Source organism: Opisthocomus hoazin, chromosome 8 (assembly GCF_030867145.1).
Source record: "Opisthocomus hoazin isolate bOpiHoa1 chromosome 8, bOpiHoa1.hap1, whole genome shotgun sequence".
Classification (NCBI taxonomy): domain Eukaryota; kingdom Metazoa; phylum Chordata; class Aves; order Opisthocomiformes; family Opisthocomidae; genus Opisthocomus; species Opisthocomus hoazin.
Genome location: NC_134421.1, coordinates 32318428 through 32341918, shown reverse-complemented (window position 1 = coordinate 32341918; position 23491 = coordinate 32318428). Strand labels below are relative to the sequence as shown.

General features: G+C 38.9%; 1 protein-coding gene across 1 annotated transcript in view; it reads left to right on the top strand.

Annotated features, from left to right (window-relative positions):
* Window positions 1-23491, top strand: part of TRHDE (thyrotropin releasing hormone degrading enzyme) — a 234995-nt gene that overhangs the window by 197521 nt on the left and 13983 nt on the right. Inside the window, exons 13-17 of the mRNA XM_009931561.2 lie at window positions 3516-3663; window positions 6014-6111; window positions 6610-6717; window positions 21725-21892; window positions 22426-22566. Coding sequence (XP_009929863.2) covers window positions 3516-3663; window positions 6014-6111; window positions 6610-6717; window positions 21725-21892; window positions 22426-22566 — 663 coding nt within the window. The remainder of the gene's footprint in view (window positions 1-3515; window positions 3664-6013; window positions 6112-6609; window positions 6718-21724; window positions 21893-22425; window positions 22567-23491) is intronic.

Here is a 23491-nt window from a genome sequence, read left to right as displayed (position 1 = left end):
CCCTGCGAAAGAGCAGTCTTGAAATCACTCTTAGCACTGGACAAGCTTTTAGTGTAAAGTAAAAGAATACGATTCTACTAAAATACAAAGCTCAAGAAACCAGCTGTTGCTCTTTATGAAGATGCAGAATACTAGAGCATAGCTCACCACACAGTCACACTGCTTTGGCTAGTTTCTGTCTTCTGCTGACCTGGCTGTCATGATAGTCATGCTACCTCCCAGGACAATTCACATAGGTCCTAAATCTGTAATCTGGATTGTAGGATTTTTTATCCGTTTTATGGTTTACGGTTTATCTCTTCTATAGTTTAAGGTAAGAGCTTCTGCTTATATCCTGTTTTCTCGACTATGAATGCCAAAAATTAGCAACCTTAGTATTTGGCCTTACCCTTACCAAACTCTTTCATTTTTTATGAACAAAAAAATTCCTTGAGCTTTTTAAGCTGTAGTATACATTTAATATTTTACAACATATATGTTACATACCACATTTTACACAAAAAGGTGAAACAGTGAATGTACTTTTCACTACTTCTTGACAGCAACTATTTAGTGGCAAATAGTATGGAAGTACAGTGTATTTGGAGTAAGAGGTTCATAAACATGACTCAGTGTCTTAGGGTGAAAGAACAGGGCTATCATGGTTTTCTGTAGGCATTCATACAATAAAATAGTGCAGAATATAAAGAACATTCTGCCAGGGTAAAGTTCATGAAGCACTTCTGTTTTCTCCAGAGAAGTGCTCCTGTCTTAACTGCCACTGTAACAGGATTTTAGATATGTCTCTGCTCTAGTTCCCTCAGAGGTCCAGCCTAGCAGGTGTATTTGAAGCACATCTGCCCAAGGTGTACTGATAGAGAGTTTAACATGCATACATTGGCAGAGGGAAGGTGGTTATGGCTGTCATAACAATGACAGTGGTTTTCTTCACAACTGACCAGAATATGTCATTCTCTCAAAATCATGATCTGAAGTGATGAATATGTTGTTTTTTATATAACAATGTCATTCAGAAGGACCTCCCCTCATCCCCGTTCCTGCTCTCAGGACTGATGCTGTTGATGTGGGGGGTTAATTTTGATGATATTGTGCATAAGCTCCTCAAGGGTCATACCCAGAAAGCAAAGGAAGTTCAGGAGTAAACAGGAAAAACTCAGACTTTGCCACAACCTGGTTTTGTGAGAAGGAATATACGCTTAGGAGAAGTGGGGGACAGGGGGAGAGGCAGGCAGAATTGAATGGGCTGATAAATTCGGAAGCTAGAAGTGGTGGGTGATGAGTGTAGCAGTTTCTGTTGTGAACAGGATGAGTATCATCAGCTAAGCATCACAACTTTGAAACTGATTAGGAAGGCCAAAAGCTCAGGAATAAGTGATAGATCTCTCACTTATGGAGAAGTTAAGCTTAAAAAGAAATAATCTGTTTGTTTTGTGGCGATGATTTCCCTTTTGTGCTTAGCATAGAGAGATTTAATTTCAGAAGCATGATGCTAAATGTCCATTAGTGCATCTATAATAAACATTCGTCTGTTTATTCCTTAAGCAGCATGTTTCCTAGAGCTATCCCTCTTGTTTCTTATTCCACAGTTTCTCATGTCAATCAAGTTATCAGTAACAATAATCACAAATCCCATTAGGAACTAATTACATATATGCAACTCCGAGCTAGTTTACCTCTTTGCTAACATTATCTCCAAGATTTTTAACTGCAGTCAGTCCAGCTTGCTTCTGGCTCCATTAATTATGGTTACACATCTTTACAAAGAACTAGAACTCATCTTGATGATGATCTACTGCTTCAGAAATAAGAAAGACCTATAAAATGGAGTAATATAGTTAGCTTACTTTCTCTGTCTTCAGGTGCATTGAAGTCTGTCCACCACCCACTCTAAGAGCACCACCATTCTCATTTTGTATCTGCTCAGTTCCTGAGTGACACAGTGAGCTCCCCAAGTGATCTTGTTTTTCTTGCTTATCTGCTGTAACTGGAGTTGGGAAGAGAGCCTAGCTGATAAAATGTGGGCAAAGATGACATGAGACAGACTGGAGAGTGGGTCATCATGAGGACATGGGATAGATACTCTTGAAAGCTGGTACATGAACTCACTTCTTTCCTGAGAACATGAAGGGAACAGGGTGTAATTCTGTGAAAAATTGGTGTGAAAAACAATGGCATGCATGGATGTGGTGCAACTTGCAAAGAAACTATGGCTTTGGACCGTACCGAAAAGAACAATCTGTTGCAAATATTTTAGCAAAGTAGTTTTTATATGCTGTTAAAACTGAGATCAACATTTATATCAACGTGTATGTATTGGTTCATTCCCATAATAGTCTGTGTAATTTTGTTTACTATATGCATGCATGTCTTCCCCAGACAGTGATGGAAATTAGGGGAACATTTGCAACCAACAAGGAGAAAAAATAGTGTATGAAGATCTATCATACTGTAGCCTGTGTTAAAGTGAAACTTGTGGAATCCAACTTGCTGACTTTAAGTGTTTAATGAAAACAGAGTCATTACCTCCTCTCTAGGCAGGTAGAGAGCTCCTTTGGGATTTAAACACATGCATTGGGAGAAGAATAGACCTGTGTGTTTCTGGAAAGTTCACACCCACATGGTTACACTTTGTTTCTGCAGTCTGGATACTTAAGAAAAAATGCTGTTCTGAAAAAGAAAATGAAAGCAAATCCTAAAGCTTGATGTTTCCAGTACTCATGTTTTAAAAAGCAGCTTTCAAATGCTTGTGTCTGTATTGCACTTTACTTGTAAAGCTATTAATTTAAAAATCCTTCCTGAAACCCCGCTAAACTCCCTCCCTTGCAGGGAGCCGTCTTTTGTGACTGTAAAACAATGGGGAAAAATTCTAGCTGATTGATTTATAAACACCTGAAAAAAACATAGTTCATATGGAAAGTGGTGAAACATCCTTAAGCAAAGTGAGGTCACCGAGTGCCACTTCAATTTAATAAAATAAGTCATTCTGAAATGGCTTAAGATGGATAGAAGACAAGGCAGCTCTAAACGAGAGAGAAAAGAGTGGGGATGAGAACTATGAAACTAAAAGATGCTGCTTCTCCATTAGTTCTTCCCAATTGCCCATGGCCAGTAGAAATGTTCTTTGAAGCAAAATGCCCTGGGTTGTTGATTTTATGGAGACATCTTTCTGTCTTACAAATCAGCAAAGCAGCACCTTCCTTTTGTTTTTTGCTTAAAGTCAGTTACTTCATTGTTCATGTCTTTTATAGCCACAGGAATCCATAAAAAGTAGGTATAGCTTGTCTAGTTTTCTTTCATGTGTCTTCATGCCTTCCTTCATCCAGTAAGTATGCTTGCACATGCATTGGGAGAGACTGTGAGTTGCTGTTTTTTATAAGGTTGACTTTTATGTCATTATAATGTGATGAGTATATCATGTTTTTCTGCCTTTTAACTTAATTTGGAAAAAAGTCGTTTTGGCCTCATCATGTATCTTCTGCAAAAACAATTTAATACTAACTTCTTTGATTTTGTAGAGCTGGTTATTTGCCTCAGAATATTCCTCTGGAGATTATCAGATACCTTTCAGAGGAGAAGGATTTTCTACCTTGGCATGCTGCCAGCCGAGCTCTTTATCCTCTAGATAAATTGCTGGACCGCACAGAAAACTACAACGTCTTCAATGTAAGAGATACAGTCTTCCTTCCTTCCTTCCTTCCTTCCTTCCTTCCTTCCTTCCTTCCTTCCTTCCTTCCTTCCTTCCTTCCTTCCTTCCTTCCTTCCTTCCTTCCTTCCTTCCTTCCTTCCTTCCTTCCTTCCTTCCTTCCTTCCTTCCTTCCTTCCTCCCTTCCTCCCTTCCTCCCTTCCTCCCTTCCTTCCTCCCTCCCTCCCTCCCTCCCCCACCTCTCTCCCTCCCCCACCTCTCTCCTTGCTCTCTGTCTCTCTTTTTCTTTCTTTCCTTTATTTCTTTCTCTCCCTCTGTCTCCTTTCATTGCCAAGAGCTGAACTATTTCCCAGTAAGATACTATAAATGACCTAGGGATATTAGCTTTCTTCCTAATTATTCTTTATTTAAACATAGCAATTGTCAAGCTTTGGTTCATTTGCATTTAAACAGTGACAACTGTTGTTTGAGGCATATATGATTAGTAGAAGGAAAGGTAATTATCCCTCCTATAAAATATTATGACAAATAAAGTATTTCACTGAAAAGAGCCAAAGTAATCTATTTCCAGATTTTATTTTTTAGGACCCCCACGGCGATATTTAGATTGATGCCTAAGGTCCGCAAGGACACCAAATGCAGGCAGAAATGAACAGAGTGCGTGCAACTGGAGTTAAGATTTGTAGTCATTATTTCATCCAAAAAGCTGTGGTGAATTCAATGCAGTTACCTTAATTAACAAGGATTAGATCACCGTTGAATCAAAAGCCCATTCATAATTGGGTCCAAAGGGACAGCAGTAGCAGCTAGCAGTAGATAATTAAGATAGACATGACAAACATTTTAACTTTTTACCTGAAGTAAAAAAAAAATTCTACCTGCGATGAAGCATGTTTGATGAAGTACACAGGATTTGATTGCAGACAGTGACAGTTACGAACTCTTGGGGTTTTTTTATTCACTATGAATTTTATATATTCTACATATTTTTGATGGCCAATATACTGTAATTTCGTGTAATTTAATAAAGCTTTCAGATGAAGAAACTCTTTAAAGCATGAAATGCTTAAAGGTGCTTTCTTCTTAAACCTGTGTATGCTTGTGTGTGTTATGTCCAGAGACACACACGCTCAGAAAGCAGTAAGCTAGAGGTGGCTGGATGTGTGTATGTATATGGAAGTCCATACATACATATGTATACACACACACATACACAAAGCTATCTGGTGACATGGAAATTTATTTTTATAGAACACATACTACAGATTAGTTAGGCCACAGTGAGATTCTTCCTTTATGAACCTACAGTGTGAGCCTACATGCAAACCAGAGCCGTAATACAAAATGATTTGGAAATAACTTGCATGTTTAGTCTGTTGTTCACTGCACGGAAAAATTCTGATGAGTCTGCCATTGCTATTTCACTTTTAAACATGGCTGTGTAAAGAAAGCTCCATTTTAATAAATAAAACCAGTAAAATTCATGGCTGGGTTGTGTTTTATCGCTACTGATGAGAGCTTTGAAAGCAGAGGTGATAGCAGAGGAAATAAAAAGTCTTTTTAGTCACAGAATAATGTATCTGCTAGAGAAAGCTGTGCTATGAATCTCCTTTTGTGTTGACATCATAGATACATGCCTGTGCATCCCCAATAATAAAATAGATGCTTTTGTATGCGGTTCTTTATATCTCAGTTCTATTTTTCGAATTGGTAAATTCCATCGGCAGAAGATTATGCTAAATACAATGACAGTGGTTTTCTTCACAACTGACCAGAATATGTAAATATGTCTCCTATGTAAAAAAGTAAAAGTGAGCTCAAATATGTGTTGGGCTGGTTTTGTTCTTTAAGCACACCAGAACTTAAAACATAGTGTCCATAAATCTACAAAACTCATTGCAGTCACATTGTTGGGTATTCTGAAGTCAATTGATTGTACTTATGTGACATTTCTGCCATGGCTTTGGATATTAAAACAATATTCTTTTAAAAGTGAACATGCACAGTGTAGCTGAGATTGGCCATAGAGCAGAAATTAAGCTGTTGGCCTCTTGCGACTTTTCATCAGTATATTGTGAGTTCAAAATGGCATGCAAGAAACTCTTCTTAAATGGATGAGGTGTGTAGCAGTAGATTATTTTATCCTAGGCATCAGATCAAATAGCTGTTCTATAGATTGCGTCTCACTATAGCAGTGAAAGAGGATTATGTGTGCCCATGTTGCCTTGCTAAATGCAAATCAAAATCTTTGGAAAGCAGGACATTATTTGGGGGTAAAAAAGAGAGACAAAAACTCAATAGTCAATATTATGTAGATTTCAAATAAAAAATAAGTGCTAACACTGAATATATTTTTCTTTCCCCCCTCAGGAATATATTTTAAGACAAGTTGCATCGATGTATCTCAAGCTTGGATGGCCAACGAATAATTTAAACAAATCACTTGTTCAAGCATCCTACCAACATGAGTACTGTTATTTATTTTTTTACTATTGTTTGTTTGCAGGATATAGTTGTAATAATGCACTCTTCTAAAATTTGGTTTCATCTTTAGCATGTCCTACTTTCCTAGCTTTGTGTCTTCCTTCTGTTTTTCTTTTCCGCGTTAGAGGGAGAGGAAAAAGATGCTGTGAGGTGAATTCCTATTTCCTGAGTTTGGAGAACATGATTTTCTAAGCCTTAATTTAAAATTTGACTGCACTGGATATTTAAAAACTTTGACTCATGTGACCACAGAGGTCAGGAAGAGTGTGGAAGTGTAAATGGGGGCTGGTTTTGGTCTATGACCTTTCTTTAGCTGTTGCAGCAGCTACAGGCATTAAATTGACACTCAAATTTGTATAGCTGGATTATCTTTGATATGTTGCCTTACTATCAGTTGCTGCCACTGTTATAAGAAATAGCTTTTTGTAAGCATTCCAGCACGTTCATTAATGCAGCCTTACTGCTTTCTTAAATTTGGACAGAGAGTTGCGTCGGGAAGTCATCATGCTGGCCTGCAGCTTTGGTAACAAACACTGTCACCAGCAGGCTGCAACGTTAATCTCGGATTGGATTTCTAGCAATAGGAATCGGTAAGTGGAACCAAAATGTGTATTTGCTGTTTCTCCTACTCAGAGACAATGCAGCTGGCATGCTCCTCTCCTGGCCGCCCCCATCCACAGTGCCCCGTTCTGCAGAGGGCCATGGGAGGAAGGAGAGGTCGCTGGCGGTTATTTAAAAATGTCTGTGGGGCTTCAGAATGAATTATTTGACTTTGCATGTATGAGCGGGTGGAGGGGACACCCATGTAGGCTCTGCCCACTCCTGATAAATTGCTGTCAGATAATGATATGCTAGAAGGTGAGAAGATAGGTTTTAAGAAGGAATTTAAAGGAAGAAAGATGAGTGAATACCACATTGGCAGACAAACACGGAACCTGTGCCGGGCAAGAGAGCAGAAGGTGCTAAGTGATTAAAGAAGTAAGAGAAGTTACAGGCAGAAGGACTGAGAAGTAAGAAAGGAGATGAAGCCATGTATTTGAGGGCAATGTTATGAAGTCCTTAAGGGTGAAGACTTGGAAACTAGTGTGAGCCAGGAATACATGGAAAAGCTCATGTAAGGTTGCAGAGAGGGGATAATGTGATAGCTGATGTGTTGAGCATTAGCAGCACTGTAGTGGTTTGACAGCGAATATGTAAGTTAGGCTGTCCAGACACAGGTTTGTTCAGCTGAGGCAAGGGAACATGGACTGTGGATGGTGCATGAAGTTTATCTTTTAAAGGCAAGTATCTAAGAAACGTTAAATTACTGAAAATACAAAGATTTAAGTGTGCAGTGATCTATGGACAACGAGATCAGTACAGAGTATAGGTTAAGACCACGACTTTTTGAGAAAGGATGATGGATTTTCTGATTATGTGGAGTGTGGATGTAGAAGTATTTGCATAAGTACATCACATGATCTTTTGGTTTAAAGGAAAATATTTTACTTTCAAGTAACAAAGAAAAAGGGAAGAGAAGTCTTACGTTTTTAGTCCCATTTTTAGTATTAGCTCTGCAAAGGGATCAGATCTCACATGTAGGCATGTAGGACTTTTTAAAGACATCTTGGGCCAATCAGGTGTTTGCAATTAAAATGCATCTGTCTGTCTGTCTTTGTAATCTTTAGAAATCCTTTACAGGCATACCCAGTTACATAAGTACCTGAGTGTCTTTTAAAACCAGCCATGAACTGAGCATTAATGGAAATTGCATTCCTATATGACTTTGAAACTTCTGAAAATAAATTATCTTGAAACTATGACTACATACCTTTGAATAAAATGTATGTGAGAGGGAGGGTTTTCTTGTGTAAGATGACACCAGATATATTTACTATGAAATCTATACCCCAGGGTTTTATGTGAATTCTTGTGAGCAGCAACAATCAGTATGAAACTATTCAAGAAGGAGATTAAATAGAAAGAATCATTGAAAACAATCTGCAAAAGTAATTTACGTAGATATTCATTTGCAAAATTAGTTAATCAAACCTAGCAGCATCTATTAGCATGCACAGCAGTGGATTAGTCAGTGTTAAAAAGCTGTCACCCCGCAAAGCTTTCTTCTACCCTGTGTCTTCATCGTTTCCAATTGGATTGAAGAAGGAAGCATCAGAAAAGAAAAAAAAAAAAGCTTATTGCTTTACTAATGATAGCAAGATGGGAAAGAAATAAATTTAAGGAGCCATCTGAAGATTCATCTTAGCCTTTCTATGGGGCCATTCTTGGGAGCACAAGACTGGCTGCCAGCATATGACAAGTAGTATGATAAAAGCATCACAGCAGGGCAGAGGAAGAGAATAGCTACTAAGTTAAAGCAGTGCATTTCTCCAAAGGAACTGCACAGTTTTGAAAAATAACTTCAACATATAATGTAATTACAGAATACACGTTGACAGTCAGCTTATAAATAGGGGTACAACTTGCGAAGAAGACAGATAAATGTTTTTATTTATTTCTTAAGATTATAGGATTCCTTCAGTTCCGCACCCCAGAATTTCCCAGTTGCTATTTTCACATCAGTCTCACATACTGAACGTACCTAACATATGAGCAAACTCATTTAATTGAAAAGGCATTGCAAACACTACTAGTAATAGCAGCTCAGTAGACATAAAATCAGCTTGTGTTTCACAGTGGCAACACATTTGTAGGGGTCTGTCAGTGTTCTCTCAGGAATGTTCAGATTCCTGCTGCAACAGAGGTACCCCATATCTCCTTTGCTCTGTTTCAACCAATTCACACTGAAAACCGAAAATAAAGCAGAGTCTGTTTTCCCTGCTTTTCCACCAAGAAAATGATGATGATTCTACAATAAGAATTTAATTATCGTGGTGTCTGAGTCATGCCTCTGCCTCTTTTAACACTTCAGAGACAATAGCGAGTTCAAGTGCAAAGGGCAAGCAGGTGAGTACAAGATACATGCAGAGAACACATCCAACAGGTGCCATTTTGTGTTCTTTCGCATCAGTCAGGTGTTGTGCTCAGTTTAATGCTCTTAAACAACTGTGTGCCAATTTGCTGCGAACAGCCACCTCAGAATCTGTAGGAATCCCTCAGAGCTTGTTTCCTCACAAAGAAGGGGAAACTCCTGCTGCTCATCTTTCTCCAGACTTCTCTGACAGCTCCTGGTGAGGAAAGCTGGTGACAGGTACAGAAACTGTATGTATGCTTATCAACGAGTGAAATTTGATCTGCTGAAAACTACTCTAAAAGTTCTTGTAGATGCCCTTCCCTCTTCTGGAACAGGGCAAAGACATTGACTGATGTCAGGCAGAAAGCCTGGTCTTGATGGGTTTGCATAGCCAGAGCACGAAGACAAAGTTCCAGAGAGCTCAGAGAGATTTTTATATACAGGTATAATAGGAGTTTGACTAGGAGAGTAAAAATAAAGGCTAATTTGCAACCTTTCCGCCCATCCCCTCCAAAAAACCTTATTCTGGGAGAAGAGATGTTTCATACAATGAGCTAATTCACAGTCAGTGCATATTGGAAGGAACACAGATTTTTCAAGGCAGTAAACTCCTAAATGAGACTAGGGAATTAGACTTATGTCCCAAGATTCTAATCAATACAAAATCAGGGTAATATTAAATTACACATAAATGCACAGGCAGTAAATCATGTAAAGGAGGTTTTTGATTCCCTGGCAGTTACTGCAGTTCGAATAACCGTAACAGAGAATGTGCAATTAATAATACGGTACAAATGATAAAATTCATAACTTTTTAACTGTGTTTTTAATCTATGGCTTTTTAGAAGTTCTTTTGAAATGTTTTTTCTCTTTTACTTGTAGCATTTAATGATGGATAAAGTGTTGCGTAATAAACAGATGCAGTAACATCTAACTCTGTTTTACCAGCATATGTCTAAGGTTGCTGTGGTTTCTAGTAATTATATTTAGTCTGGTGGGTCCAGAAATTAATTACCATCTACTCTTCACTGTAGGGGATTGAAATGATCATAATAATCAGTTACTGTTTGTACTTTGTAATTATATGTTCTTTGCTGTCAAATAATTTGCCACTGTTCACAAAGTAAAATAATGGTCATTCATAGCACAAAGCCAGAGGTCCTTTTTGTGTTTCCAGCACTACTTGAAAAAAGCCATTAGATTTCCAACTGTAGCACTGCAGATTTTCTTATTGAATTAGTAAAAAAACACCATACATGTGATCTGCAACATTAGCCTCCATGCATGAAAGTGGAAGTCAAATGAGAGGCTTGAAGTCTTGAATCTCTAAAGTGACTTTGGTGTTGCAGTGCTTCATCTTTAGATGTTGGGCTCACAAGGCAGAAGCAGATGCTTGGAGTTACGCTTCCCACAAGGGGGTTGGACTAGATGACCCACAGAGGTCCCTTCCAACCCCGAACATTCTGTGTGATTCTGTGATTTGGGAACCTCTAAATGAAGTTAGTGGCACTCACTATATTGAGTGAAGAGGCTCTTAAACTGAGACTGTGAAGAGAGAGTGGGCCCTCTTAGGGTCCATCACTACAGGGAGAAAGATATCTGTATCAAATTAATATGTAAATAGAGATCATAAAGTTAGGGGCCCTTGCAAAAGATGCCTTTCAAAAGTGTCACTGAAGCAGGGAAAGATCTGCTCCTTTTCTTCTCAAACATGGCTGGCGGAGAAGCTGCTCCTCAACCCCCTTTTAAACAGTAGTTCTGAGATTGTGGTAGAGCTTCAGTTTAGTACCTCAGCCCTGCATCTGTCACATGCAGAAGACCACCCTGATGACCAGTCTGTGAGGTGTATGGAACCGGATTAAGACACTGCAACACACTTTCCTCCTCTAGTTTAAGCTCAACTGCTGGGATTTACTTCATTAGCAAGAGAAATAGTACAGCTCTCCAGCCTAAACATGAGAGCATTCATCTGAGAGAGGGAGGCTTGAGTATCTGAAATATCAGGATTACTTAGTATGCAAAGGAGTTTAGGTGGTATTGCTCACTACCACATTTGCAGGACAAAACATGATGCTAAAACAAGGAACATAACTCTAAAAAAGAAGTTTGGCTCTACAAGGAGCAAACCAAATACATAACATCACATGTAGAAGAGGTTATAAGGAAACATCTGCTTGTACTGGTCTAGGAATTAATTTTAATTATTTAAATTAAATTAATTTAGTTATTTAAATCCTAGCAATTGTTAAAAAAAGAAGTGATTATTTCTTTCAGCTGAAAGTCTGAGATTAGACTTCAAGGTATGTCTTATCATCTTTTTAATCAATGAATTTAAGTATTTTGCTCTGTTTAAATGGCTGGTGGCTCCAGCACATTTTGCTTGAAAGTCTGCATAGAATTCTGACTGGACAGTTGATGTGAAGGCAAACATTTTCGTTGTTAAGTTGGGATATATGCTACTCCTGTATTGGAGCAATGGAAACCCTTGAAACTTCCATGTTGACGTTCAGAAGAATGCAAACCTAGTAGACAACATATAAGCACATTGAAATTTCATTCGTAGTTTGAGAATGTAAAGTTACTGGGATTCAGTCAACAGCAGAATGCTGTACAAGAGAAGCTACTGTTGGCTGAAAATGAAGATGTTTTCTTCTACCTTCATTTAACTGAGCTCATCCCTGTGAAGCTCTTTCATGTGTGAAGAAACACATTATTCACACTCCTTAGATATAACGGCGTCGTGGTTCAGCCTAAAAAATTAACAAAATTACCATACAATGCCTGCCTGAGCTTGAGAATCAGCCTTGTTAACCCCTTTAACCTTCACTGCATATCTGTTCTGAAAGAAAAACATGTTTCTAAGAGGATTAGCATTTTCGGACTTTCTGCTTTGGATAGACTGAGTAAACGTGTATTTCTGAGGTTCAGGAAAGAATGTGTGCAGAGCTGCAATCTGTAAACTCCTGACAGGAGATATCAGAACAGCGGGTAACGTGAATACATACTGTGATGGCTCAAAGCATAATTTACCCATAGACACAAGCATGTTTTTGCAAAACTCTCTGTGGGTGTGGGCGTGATTTTCTTCCAGCTACTGTTACCATCCATCAGCTACAGGTTGCCACATAGCTTGCAAAGTGGACTGCGGATGTATGCTCGCTTGAGGCAAAGTTATAGACAGGATAACGTGAACATGTGAGTGAGCTGCTTTGAACCAAGACAGCTGATTTTGCCTTCAGCAGAAGGAGTGCTTGTATTCTGGTTCTGTTAGTAGAGCTGTGGTGATGCTATCCTTTTGCTGATGTGCAGCAGTGAGCAGTGGGAGATGTTGGTGTTGCATCAGACACAATTAGGTGGCAATGTTTCTCTAAGATGTTACTGGACCCGTTGGAAGGCCCCTAGCTAGTAATAGCCAGTTCAGTTTGCCCTTACTTTTTTCTTCTTTAGAAATCTAACCTTTGGTATTTATTGGTTGCTGTGTTTTAAATGGAAACAAAGTACCTTAATTAATTGCCTCAACACTCCTAGAAAACTTACAGTAAACGTTTTTGATTGATCTGGGCTTCATACCATTTTGAGGTGATTTTAGGTTGGATGTTTTTTACTATTATTCTTCTGTCACAAGCACTCTGATCAGTTTTGTTTACTTGGAATACTGCCTTGCAGGTATCATCAATTGACAAAAGAAGAGAAAGTCCAATATTCTACTACATCAAACTTGTGTAAATTGAGGGTTGGATTCTGATGTCTGCAAATTTGGTGTCTCTTGTCCTTCCTTGCACCTGTTATGCTGACCTGATGCTTGATGACAATCTGCTGATCTTTGATCAACAGATCTAAGCTCACTAGGCTATTTGATAAGTAGAGCTAATGTTCCATACTTAGCTTCTTTCTAATACTTTTTTTTTCTTTTTTTGCAATGTTATGTTCAGTCTACAATTTCTAACACAAGAGATAGGAAGGCATGGTTTTTTTTCTTTTTACTTTTTAAGGGAAGCAATGCTCAGATGAATAGATAGTGTTTGCAGGGGAATGCAGGCTGCTGCACTGAATTACACTGAAGTCGGCATCTGTTCTGTAGTCCATGGGTTAATGAACTTTGCATTTGCCTCTCTTCGTGAATGAATAGAGACTGCTGGTCATCCAAGTTGTTCTGAGAAGTCATGGGGTGCTGAGGTGGGCCACAAGTCTCTGAAAAGAGAATATGCCATGAATTTTCCTGTTCAGTGTGTGGGTTTGAAGTCAGAACACATCTGTGTGTCATTTTGCACTACTATAATGTGGATATGGGCTTTTCCAGTCAATTCTGTTTGCCGTTTCAAAGACTTGTCACATTGCTGTGACTGTTAGGAACAGTAGTTAATTCTTTATCAGTCTTAAGAAAGGTGCAGGCAATGAAGTAGGGTGACTTCCATCATGCCATTTGAATAAAGACAGTGATAACCAACAAGCCTAATTTGAGAGTACTAAATCTCCATACATGTTTGTGCAGAATTTGTATTTCCTCTGCAAGGAACAATGGATTCATGTCCATCCACCTGCCTAGATTGGCAGTGTTCTTATTTGCATGGACCTTTAACTACTCAATGGATATGCCACCAGAAAAACAAATTGCACTGCAAGAGTGTACAGCAGACTGCAACATGTCTATAAATGAAACTATCCATAGATCTGAGGGAGTGGTAAATAACAAATTACCAGTCATTAATTCAGATAATTTCAATCACATCTGGCTTAGGTGATAGAAAAATCAAATGTTTTTCCAAACAAAGCATTTTTTGTTGCCTTTTCCTCCTCCCTCATTTCTCTCTCTAATGACTTGAGATGCATAATTTTATTACTTAGTTTCACATGGGCAAACTAATGCTACAGTCTTGCAACAACTTATAAATGTACTTAAGTTTAACCACCTATATAAGTATTTGTGGGAATGTGGCCAAGAGGTTAATTATTTTTGTTAGTTGCTTGGAAGAGACACTAGCTTTTTTCATGGGTTTGATGCCCACCAGCTATTTTTGGAAATCATTAGCAGCAGACATGAAAAAATGAGAGTGATTTTCATTTTTTTCACACATGAGTGTCTGATAAATGTAAAACAATAAAATGGATCCCTTCTTCTGTGTTCTCACCCCCCAGAAGTTTTAATTACTGAAAAAATTCATGCATAGGTATTAATGCATTTTGAAATGTTACTGGAGCTTTGCCAGCTAATGTCAGCCAATGTTGCTGAAGTGATTTAACTAATTAATAGGTTGTTACAACATTTGAGTAGAATCTTGCACTCAAGTCAATAAAGCTGTTTAAGGAGGACGAAAACACTGTTAAGTGCACGAATTCATCAAGGAGGTAGTGCTCTGAAAGACCATCTGGGGAGTAGAAAGAGAGAGGATTTTGTCTTCTCAAAGACAAAACTGGGCTTTATGGGGCAGCTGGTTCAGGTAACATTTTTGCCTTCTGACTTCTGTGTGTGATCGCAATAAAATGACCCTGTGTGTAGTGATTATGGATTAGCAGTAATTAATTTGCAATCCTTAGAAGTTAGATAGGTTTGTCTCCAATTTTCTTATTCAGGAATGATCTCTCCACAGCTCTGCAAAACAGTTGAACAGAAAGGACAATATTTTTGTTGAAAAACTGTCCAGAAAGGACAAAACAAGGCATATCTACTCAGAGATTAGTCTTACAAAGAAGTGCTTAACTCATCACTCAGTTGTTAAAACCAGTGTTGAAGAGCTTGAGTGTGCTAGTTGCGTGTGCAGTTATGGGACATCTGCTGTAGCAAGGGAAAAGAGCAATAGCAGTAACCATCAGTTGAGGGATGATGTATTCTGTGCCTGCATCAGTCAGACCCATGCAATACCTGAAGCTTGGAAGCACAGGACTGAGTCTGAGGAGACCAGGTGTCTGTGCATAGCTTTGCTGCAGACACCCTCAGTGGCCACATCCTCGGTTAATAACCCCTGAATTCAATGCGTGACAGGCACCTGAATGTCATGCCCATCACAGCTCTGTGCCGCGATTTTCAAGGGGAAATTCAGTCCTTTATCTTCAGACTGGGTATGTACTATTGCAGATGATGCTCCCCTCTGTGTGCACAGCGGTGCCAGCAGCATGACTCCTGGAGTTTGTAATAGCGAATAGGAGTATAAGCTTTGGGACTGATATCTTAAAAAAAAAAACTTAGTGTGCTGGTGTTCCTTGTAACAGAATCTGTATTACAGATCTGCCAACAAAGTACCAATACTTCATTGTTGTTTCTTATCTGAGCCTTGTAACCAATTAAACAAGACTATAAATATAGTCATCAAGAGAAATGGGCTTAAGTTAAAAGTTAAATAGTTGCAAAAATAAAGAATAATGTTTCTGATTAATTTTCTTTGTTAAATAGTACCCTAAATGGTATTGAAATTTGTCACTTAATCAAAGAACTGTCTAAACTGTATGCATTTACATTTTAAAAAATTAGAACACAATTTGCCCAGAAGATAAATAATTATGGTCCAATTTTATATCTCCAATTGTTAGAATATACTTTAAATAGGAGCAAGTATGTGCCAATTAATTATAACTTAGAAGATTATTCTTAGCTCACTGTAGAGCTTTATTATTCACTCTTGAAAAAAATCCTTGTAGAGGCACAGCACGATTTTAATTAATTTTTTCTAACTGTTTAATTTTTAACTTTTTTTTCCCAAAGTGTTTAATTTTTAAACATGAACTCTGCGAGCTACATATTTCATTCTCATCATCATATCTCTTGAGCAAGAAAAATACAGTTAAATAAATTGGATCAGTATTCAAATAAAAGCCATTTAAAGTGATGCTTTCAAAAGTTAATCTTTATCTTTATTCTTCTGAAGTATCCATCAATCATAGTAGCTCTTTAAAAATGAGAGCAGCCTTGAAGGCCCAGATAAGGTTTAATATAATAAGGGGGTACATTCTGCAGTGTTACTACCTAAGCAGTACTGAAACAATGGTAATTTTATCCACTTGAATTCGGTTAATACAGGGGGCAAACATTGCACTTGCTGATCTAGTGCCTTGGAATTGCAATTTTAGAACAAGATTTTCCACAAAGCTATAAAATAAAAAAATCTGTAGACTAGGGAGATTTCACGTGTTTAGATAATGATGAAATCCAGGCCCATAATCACTGAATGAGAGAGAAAGCAAAAATCCCCACAAATGGAGAGGGCTCTCTGTTGAGGCAATAGGTAAAGAGAAATGGCTTTTTTCCACAAGAACTCCTCCCCAGTCCTGATTACAAGCCTCTCACAGGAGTAACTTGTAGCTTTTCACAGAATCACAGAATCACAGAATCACAGAATAGTAGGGGTTGGAAGGGACCTCTGTGGGTCATCTAGTCCAACGCCCCCGCCGAAGCAGGGTCACCTACAGCAGGCTGCACAGGACCTTGTCCAGGCGGGTCTTGAATATCTCCAGAGAAGGAGACTCCACAACCTCCCTGGGCAGCCTGTTCCAGTGCTCCGTCACCCTCAGAGGGAAGAAGTTCCTCCTCATGTTCAGACGGAACTTCCTGTGCCTCAGTTTGTGCCCATTGCCCCTTGTCCTGTCACTGGGCACCACTGAAAAGAGCTTGGCCCCATCCTCCTGACACCCACCCTTCAGATATTTGTAGGCATTTATAAAGTCCCCTCGCAGCCTTCTCTTCTTCAGGCTGAACAAGCCCAGTTCCCTCAACCTCTCCTCGTAGGGGAGATGCTCCAGTCCCCTCACCATCCTTGTAGCCCTCCGCTGGACTCTCTCCAGTAGCTCTTCATCCTTCTTGAACTGGGGAGCCCAGAACTGGACACAGTACTCCAGATGAGGCCTCACCAGGGCAGTGTAGAGGGGAAGGAGAACCTCCCTTGTCCTGCTGGCCACACTCTTCTTGATGCACCCCAGGATCCCATTGGCCTTCTTGGCAGCCAGGGCACACTGCTGGCTCATAGTTAACCTGTCGTCCACCAGGACACCCAGGTCCCTCTCCGCAGAGCTGCTCTCCAGCAGGTCCACCCCAAGCCTGTACTGGTGCATGAGGTTGTTCCTCCCCAGGTGCAGGACCCTGCACTTGCCCTTGTTGAACCTCATCAGGTTCCTCTCTGCCCAGCTCTCCAGCCTATCCAGGTCACGCTGAATGGCAGCACAGCCTTCTGGTGTATCTACCACACCTCCCAGTTTGGTGTCGTCAGCAAACTTGCTGAGGGTACATTCTAACTCTTCATCCAGGTCGCTGATGAAGAAGTTAAACAAGACTGGGCCCAGTACTGACCCCTGAGGGACACCACTTGTCACCAGCCTCCAACTAGACTCAGCGCCGCTGATGACAACCCTCTGAGTTCTGCCATTCAGCCAGTTCTCTATCCACTTCACCGACCACTCATCCAGCCCACACTTCCTGAGCTTCCCCAGGAGGATATCATGGGAGACTGTGTCGAAAGCCTTGCTGAAGTCAAGGTAGATAACATCCACAGCTCTCCCTTCGTCTACCCAGCCAGTCATGTCATCGTAGAAAGCTATCAGATTGGTCAGGCATGATTTCCCCTTGGTGAATCCATGCTGACTACTCCTGATAACCTTCTTTTCTTCCATAGCTTCCATTTTCTTCCTTCTTTTCTTTTCATAGCTGTAAGTTTTGTAGTTTCTGAAGCTAAGCCATTTAAAATCAGTGTTTGTTATGATGTCTTGGTTTGTAGGGGCTGGGTTTTTTTTCATGTTGTCCTAATGACTTAGCTTATAGATAAAGACCTAAAACCTTCCCTGGAGCAATTGGTTGGATGATATTGAGTAGATCTGCTGCAGCACTGCAAGTATGTTATTACTGATTTGGTGGCAGTAGAGTTCTCTTAGTAAGAAACATGGTGACACCTATGCTGTGGACATGGGATCAGTGCCATCATTTGTCTGAAGACATCGTTCCTTCCCAGAGCATGGAAATGATCCTGCAGTTACTGATTGCACTGCTGCTAAAATCACTAGTGTTGGCACTTAGAACGTAAGAGATGGAGTAGCTGGGAAAGCCCATTAAATTGTTATGTTTTACTGTAAATTTAAAAAATGTAAACCTCACAAGTGAGGAATGCTGATCTTTCTAGGGTTAGACATCTGCTTCTAGGTGCCTCTGCTGCTGACTGTACTAGCCAAATACAGTGTGACAGTCCTTCCTGCCCACAGTTCCTACCTGAATTAATGGGGCAATCAACCAAACAAGAATTACCTTTTCCAAGTACCTTATAGTTCCGTAGAGTATCTGTCAGCTGAGTTGCATCTCTTGCAGTAAACCAAAGATAATATTTCTGCTGGCAAAGCTCAGAAGGAGCGATGTGTGCTTCTAAAAAAATTGATGTAGTGTTTGTGAATCAAGATATAAAGTAATTTCTTCATTAAAATAAGACTTGACTGGGTTCAGTTGTTCTTATATTCAGATATCATATGATAAGACAAATTTGGGGCAATGGGTTGTTTGGTCCCACAATCTGGATAGAATCCCTTAGTCCTTTTGGTTTAGCATATGTTCTTATGACTGCTGTCAGTGTATTAAATCCTGATTTAAAAGCAAAAAAAGACATAAGCTGGTAAGGAAGTTGTGCTTTAAGCACAAATAACCTAGTATATCAGAAAATCAAGACACGATGATAATTAGTATCACTTTCATGTTCTGTGCAGTGTATGTGTATATGGCTGCATATTGATGTTACTATAGTTGCTGACCTGAGGTTTTGAGAGAGTTGCAGTTTGTTAGAAAGCTTTAAGCCTCATTCAGAGTTAATATAAGCCAACACAAAGGCAGCACCTAAATATCTGCTCCACTAATTTTAGTATGTCTTGATTTCTGGTGTTTAAATATGTAGTCTTAATCTTCTGTAATAGACTCAATTACATGCAGTTTCCTTTGCATGCACTTTTTGAAAGAAAGGTTAAATGGGGGAAAAATAAACTGTTGATATTCATTGATGTTTGAAATATTGCAACAAGGGCTTAATGGTAGATTTTCAAGTAAGAAGTACAGATTCCATTACAGTGAAATGGAAATTCAGCACCTAGCACATATGGATAATTCTATAAATGTCAACCAAACTCACATTTTACTGATGTTAACTCCGTTTTTGAGAATCAAAACTCAGTGGTGTGGAAAGGCTGGTGAAAGTAATAACTTTTTTCCTTTACTGCCCATGTATGTTTAAACACTATTTCTTTTAATGGATCTGGTCAGCTTTAAGGATTTTCTGGCTTCCTTGGTCCTGGCATAGCAATTCTATAGGGACCACAGAAGCCATTACATAGACTATATATAAGCCAAAACCTACTGATCCTGGGTAAATCTGAGGAGAGTTATGAACTTTTTTCAATGCCCAGCTTTTTAGGTCATCTGAACATGGAGGGAAAAAATCTAAGAAAGTAATAGGAAGCATCAAGGTGGAGGAGCTGTGGAACCTACGTTTTATGGAGGTCCCATCTATGTGTCGGTGACATGTAGGAATTACTTGAGCTATGTGGTCATAACTGTAGCAATGCTGATTGCCTGGCATGGCTCGGGGCGGGCATGTTCTCACACAGTGATTTGGTGGTGGGAGGAGAAGAAACAGTAAGATCTCAAACCATGCCAGGATCTGCACTGTAGTACCAATCTACACTGGCTAGATGTTAGCAGTTCATGGCACAGATGAGACATTGCATCTCTGATTTTTCTTTAGAAGGCAATGTTGCTGGTCTGTGCTGCACATAGTTAAAAGTTTTATATTCCTAGCAACTTTAAAATGGATTACATTTCTCTTACCTACCTTTTCAGTTTTTCTTTGGAGAGTTTACTCCTGAATAAATGCCTGGGTTTGTCTGCATCAAATGCAAAATATCTCAGCACTAGTCAAGGCAGCCCATTGTGGCTCTGTTAGCATGGGACTCTGCTAAAAAATCTCCAAGAAGCAGCACTATCCTGAGCCATGTCAGCTCAGCAGAAGCAAAATTCATGTGACTGTCTGCATCTAAACCTGCAGATACACCCTCTGAGCTGATGACTACACTCGCCAGAGAAGATGAATAAAGTCTCAGACTTTTTTACTACTCAGAAAAAGCATAATAAAGAAGCAGTAGGCATTAATTCCCCAGAGTTCTTCAGCCAGTAGTAGAAGTGCATTTTTTTTTCAGTTTTGCCTTAATTTAGCTGCATACTGCTTTGATTCTTTTTCTTGAGAAACCAACGTAGTCATTGGGACCAGCTAACCCCATAGAGGCACCAACAGTTTGTAACCTTTCACAGTCAACTATATATGGTTTGTTACCTTGCCTACTTCCTTCTGAAGTACTGAAGAGGAACCAAAACTTTGAAATGCTGAAAAGCCACATTGGTTTCATTTTCCATGGCCAGACACGGCCAGCGGGATCAGCTAAAATTTTTTAACAAAAACATTCATCACAGAGTCCAAAACCAGAAAACTTCAGTGGAATAAAGTTTTTTTTTTTCTAGAGAATAAATAGATAGGAGTAAAAGACCCTCTTTGTTCTTGGCTGGGATAGCCCAGTCTATGGTATAAGGCTTTGGTGAAAGTCTTATAATTGAAGTATTTATGTAACCTTTTCTTTCTGTGTTGTGTAAGATTTGATATCAAATTTTACAGAGGTAAATTTATTCTTTGTCCCACTGTATTACTGCCCAGACACTAACAGCAGCTGTATGTACTTCTAGATTCTTTAAAGAGGTCTTGCCTGTGAAGTTCTAGAGGTGTTTCAGCCCAACTATTGTTAGCTAGAGAACTGTGTTTTGGTATAATTTTTACCAACAATAAGAGGACGTTCTTTCCTTCAAGTCAGAAACATATTCCTATGAGAAGTGTTTAGCTTTATCTGAAGCAATGCCCCTTAGCTCACAAATGTTTCAGCTTCTGTGCTTGTGTAGGAAACATAAGCAGGGTAGGAGACTGAAGGCCCGGCTGACATCTTTTTAGAAGAAAATGGTGCATATGCACATCCTATACTAGGTCTGAATTTGGCTTTGAGAAGCTTTCATTTAACCGAGTTTATATTACTTCAGCAGTAATCACAGTTCACAATCATCCTATGGCGTAACTGGTGTTATACTGATATTAATATGCTGAAAAAATGAACAAATCTTTCTATTTTCTTCACTCCCGAAAATATCGTCTTTAAGTAGCATTGTCTCATCACATCCTTACTTGTGTGTTACCATGTGAAGATGAAGCACTTTACAGCACAAACAAGGAGGAGTTTCTGGCTCATCAGCTCCTGTTCTGAAAATGCAGTACTGAGGACAAGAAGAGGAGGTTTGGCTTAGAGCCCAGCAACAGAGCAATAAGATTCCGTGCTAATTTGGAGAGCTTATGTTACCTGTCCTGCAGGTTATGTGGCACATTATGTGTTGATGAACTGGATGACCATTATTTATAGTCTCCTGACAATGTGACAGCGTTATGAGAAGAATGGCAAGCAGGTGTTACCCATTAGGAATTCCATTAGAATGGCCTAGAAGATTTTGGTGGCGGTAAAGAGATGCAAATGTAATTTTCCAAGAAAAGATTACTGTTGCACTTTAATTTTGGAGTCTCATAAGTGTAGTGATGTTCCTCCTTTATTTCCAGTATCAGAAGGCTGCTTATTTACCACAGTCTTGTTACTGATTTTTGTAGAATCCCACTCAATGTGAGAGACATTGTCTACTGTACAGGAGTTTCACTGATGGATGAAGATGTTTGGGAGTTCATTTGGATGAAATTTCATTCTACCACAGCAGTGTCTGAGAAGAAAATATTATTAGAAGCCTTAACTTGCAGTGATGACAGAAACTTGCTCAACAGGTACCAAAATCTTATATATCTGTATCTGACTGTTACTAATAATCACTTCAACATTTACGGATCATCACCTGAGCATGGGTGTAAATGAAAGAACTTTGCTTTTTAAGTACAGGCTTACTATCTGTTTAAACTCTTATGTTTTTGGATTAATGCATATGAAATTGACACATATTATGTCTTTTCACTTCCACATTTTTGTGTGTTCATTAGAAATGTTTGAAATCCTATAACAATTGCTGTTATTTTTTTGTTGGCGTATCCTTTATTTAAATATATTGACCAGTGTGATCTTACTGATTTCATAAACATGCACATGTAAAGTTCCACTCAACTTTTACTGAAATCCTTTAACATCAAGATTTTTCTGATTCATAAATGTGTCCGGTTTTTGGAGTCATAGAAATAAACCCTTGAACTCACTTGGAGACTTAAACTAACTGTTGCGCAGTGATTGTATTTTTTCTGAAAATTTTCTGATGTGCTGTTGTTAGACTATGTGTTGGTGAAACACACTTTGTTGTTTCTCCCGCTAGGCTTCTGAATTTGTCTCTTAACTCAGAAGTTGTCCTGGATCAGGATGCAATTGATGTGATAATCCACGTAGCTCGAAATCCACATGGAAGGGATCTTGCTTGGAAGTTTTTCAGAGAAAAATGGAAAATATTAAATGCTAGGTAAAGATAAAAAGTCTGAAATTATTTTCATTTTCTTATTTTGGTGTAATTCATGCAAGTATTGTATATGTATGTATTCATGTAAGTTCCTGAAGCTAGTCCATTCTCTTTAAATCCATAGAGTTGTCTGTAAATATGAAATACATACGAGTCATAAATACATATATTCATGGATTATCACACACATGCTTAGAAACATTTATCTCAGTGATTATCTGTATATGTATCTATTACTGTATTGTGTCTGCACTTATGGTAACGAATTCTATCTTTATGTCAAGTGCTGCAGTTCTACTTTTACATAGATAAAAAAGCAGCTGTTCCCAAAGGAATTTTGCTGATTTTAAGTCTGATAGAAAAAAAAAATATTTTCAAGAACATTATTTCATCTGTGGAAAAACCCACCAAATGCTTTTTGAAACATTTCCATTTTCAAAAGGATGCTAATATAGTGTCATCCCCTTTCTTTCCACTCTGCATTTCAGGTGCATTTCAAGTAATAGAGAAGCAACATTTTGAATTAAAAGTAGATGAACAGAAAGGAGACAGGGTTGTTCCTTATACCTACTTCTCCTTCTCTTTGAACAAATACTACAAGCGCCTACTCAGAAGCCCAGTCCACGTTTTAAAATCCTTTTTGATTAAGATTTTGATATTAATTCAATGAATGAGAAATTTCTTCAGTTCTTTAGGGACAGCCTGAGGGTCTGAAAGATTTCACAGCAGCTCATCTGATACTGACAGATTAGAAGGGACCACAACTCAGATGAGATTCAAGTTCTTAAAGGTTCCAAGAACTTCAGACACTCCACACCAGGCCACTCCCATGGTGTTGGCAGAAACAGTATTGGAGATCTGTTCCATTCTGGACCTGTGAAGAGCTGTCTACTGTACCACAGAGTATTTGAAATAGTATATTTAAGGT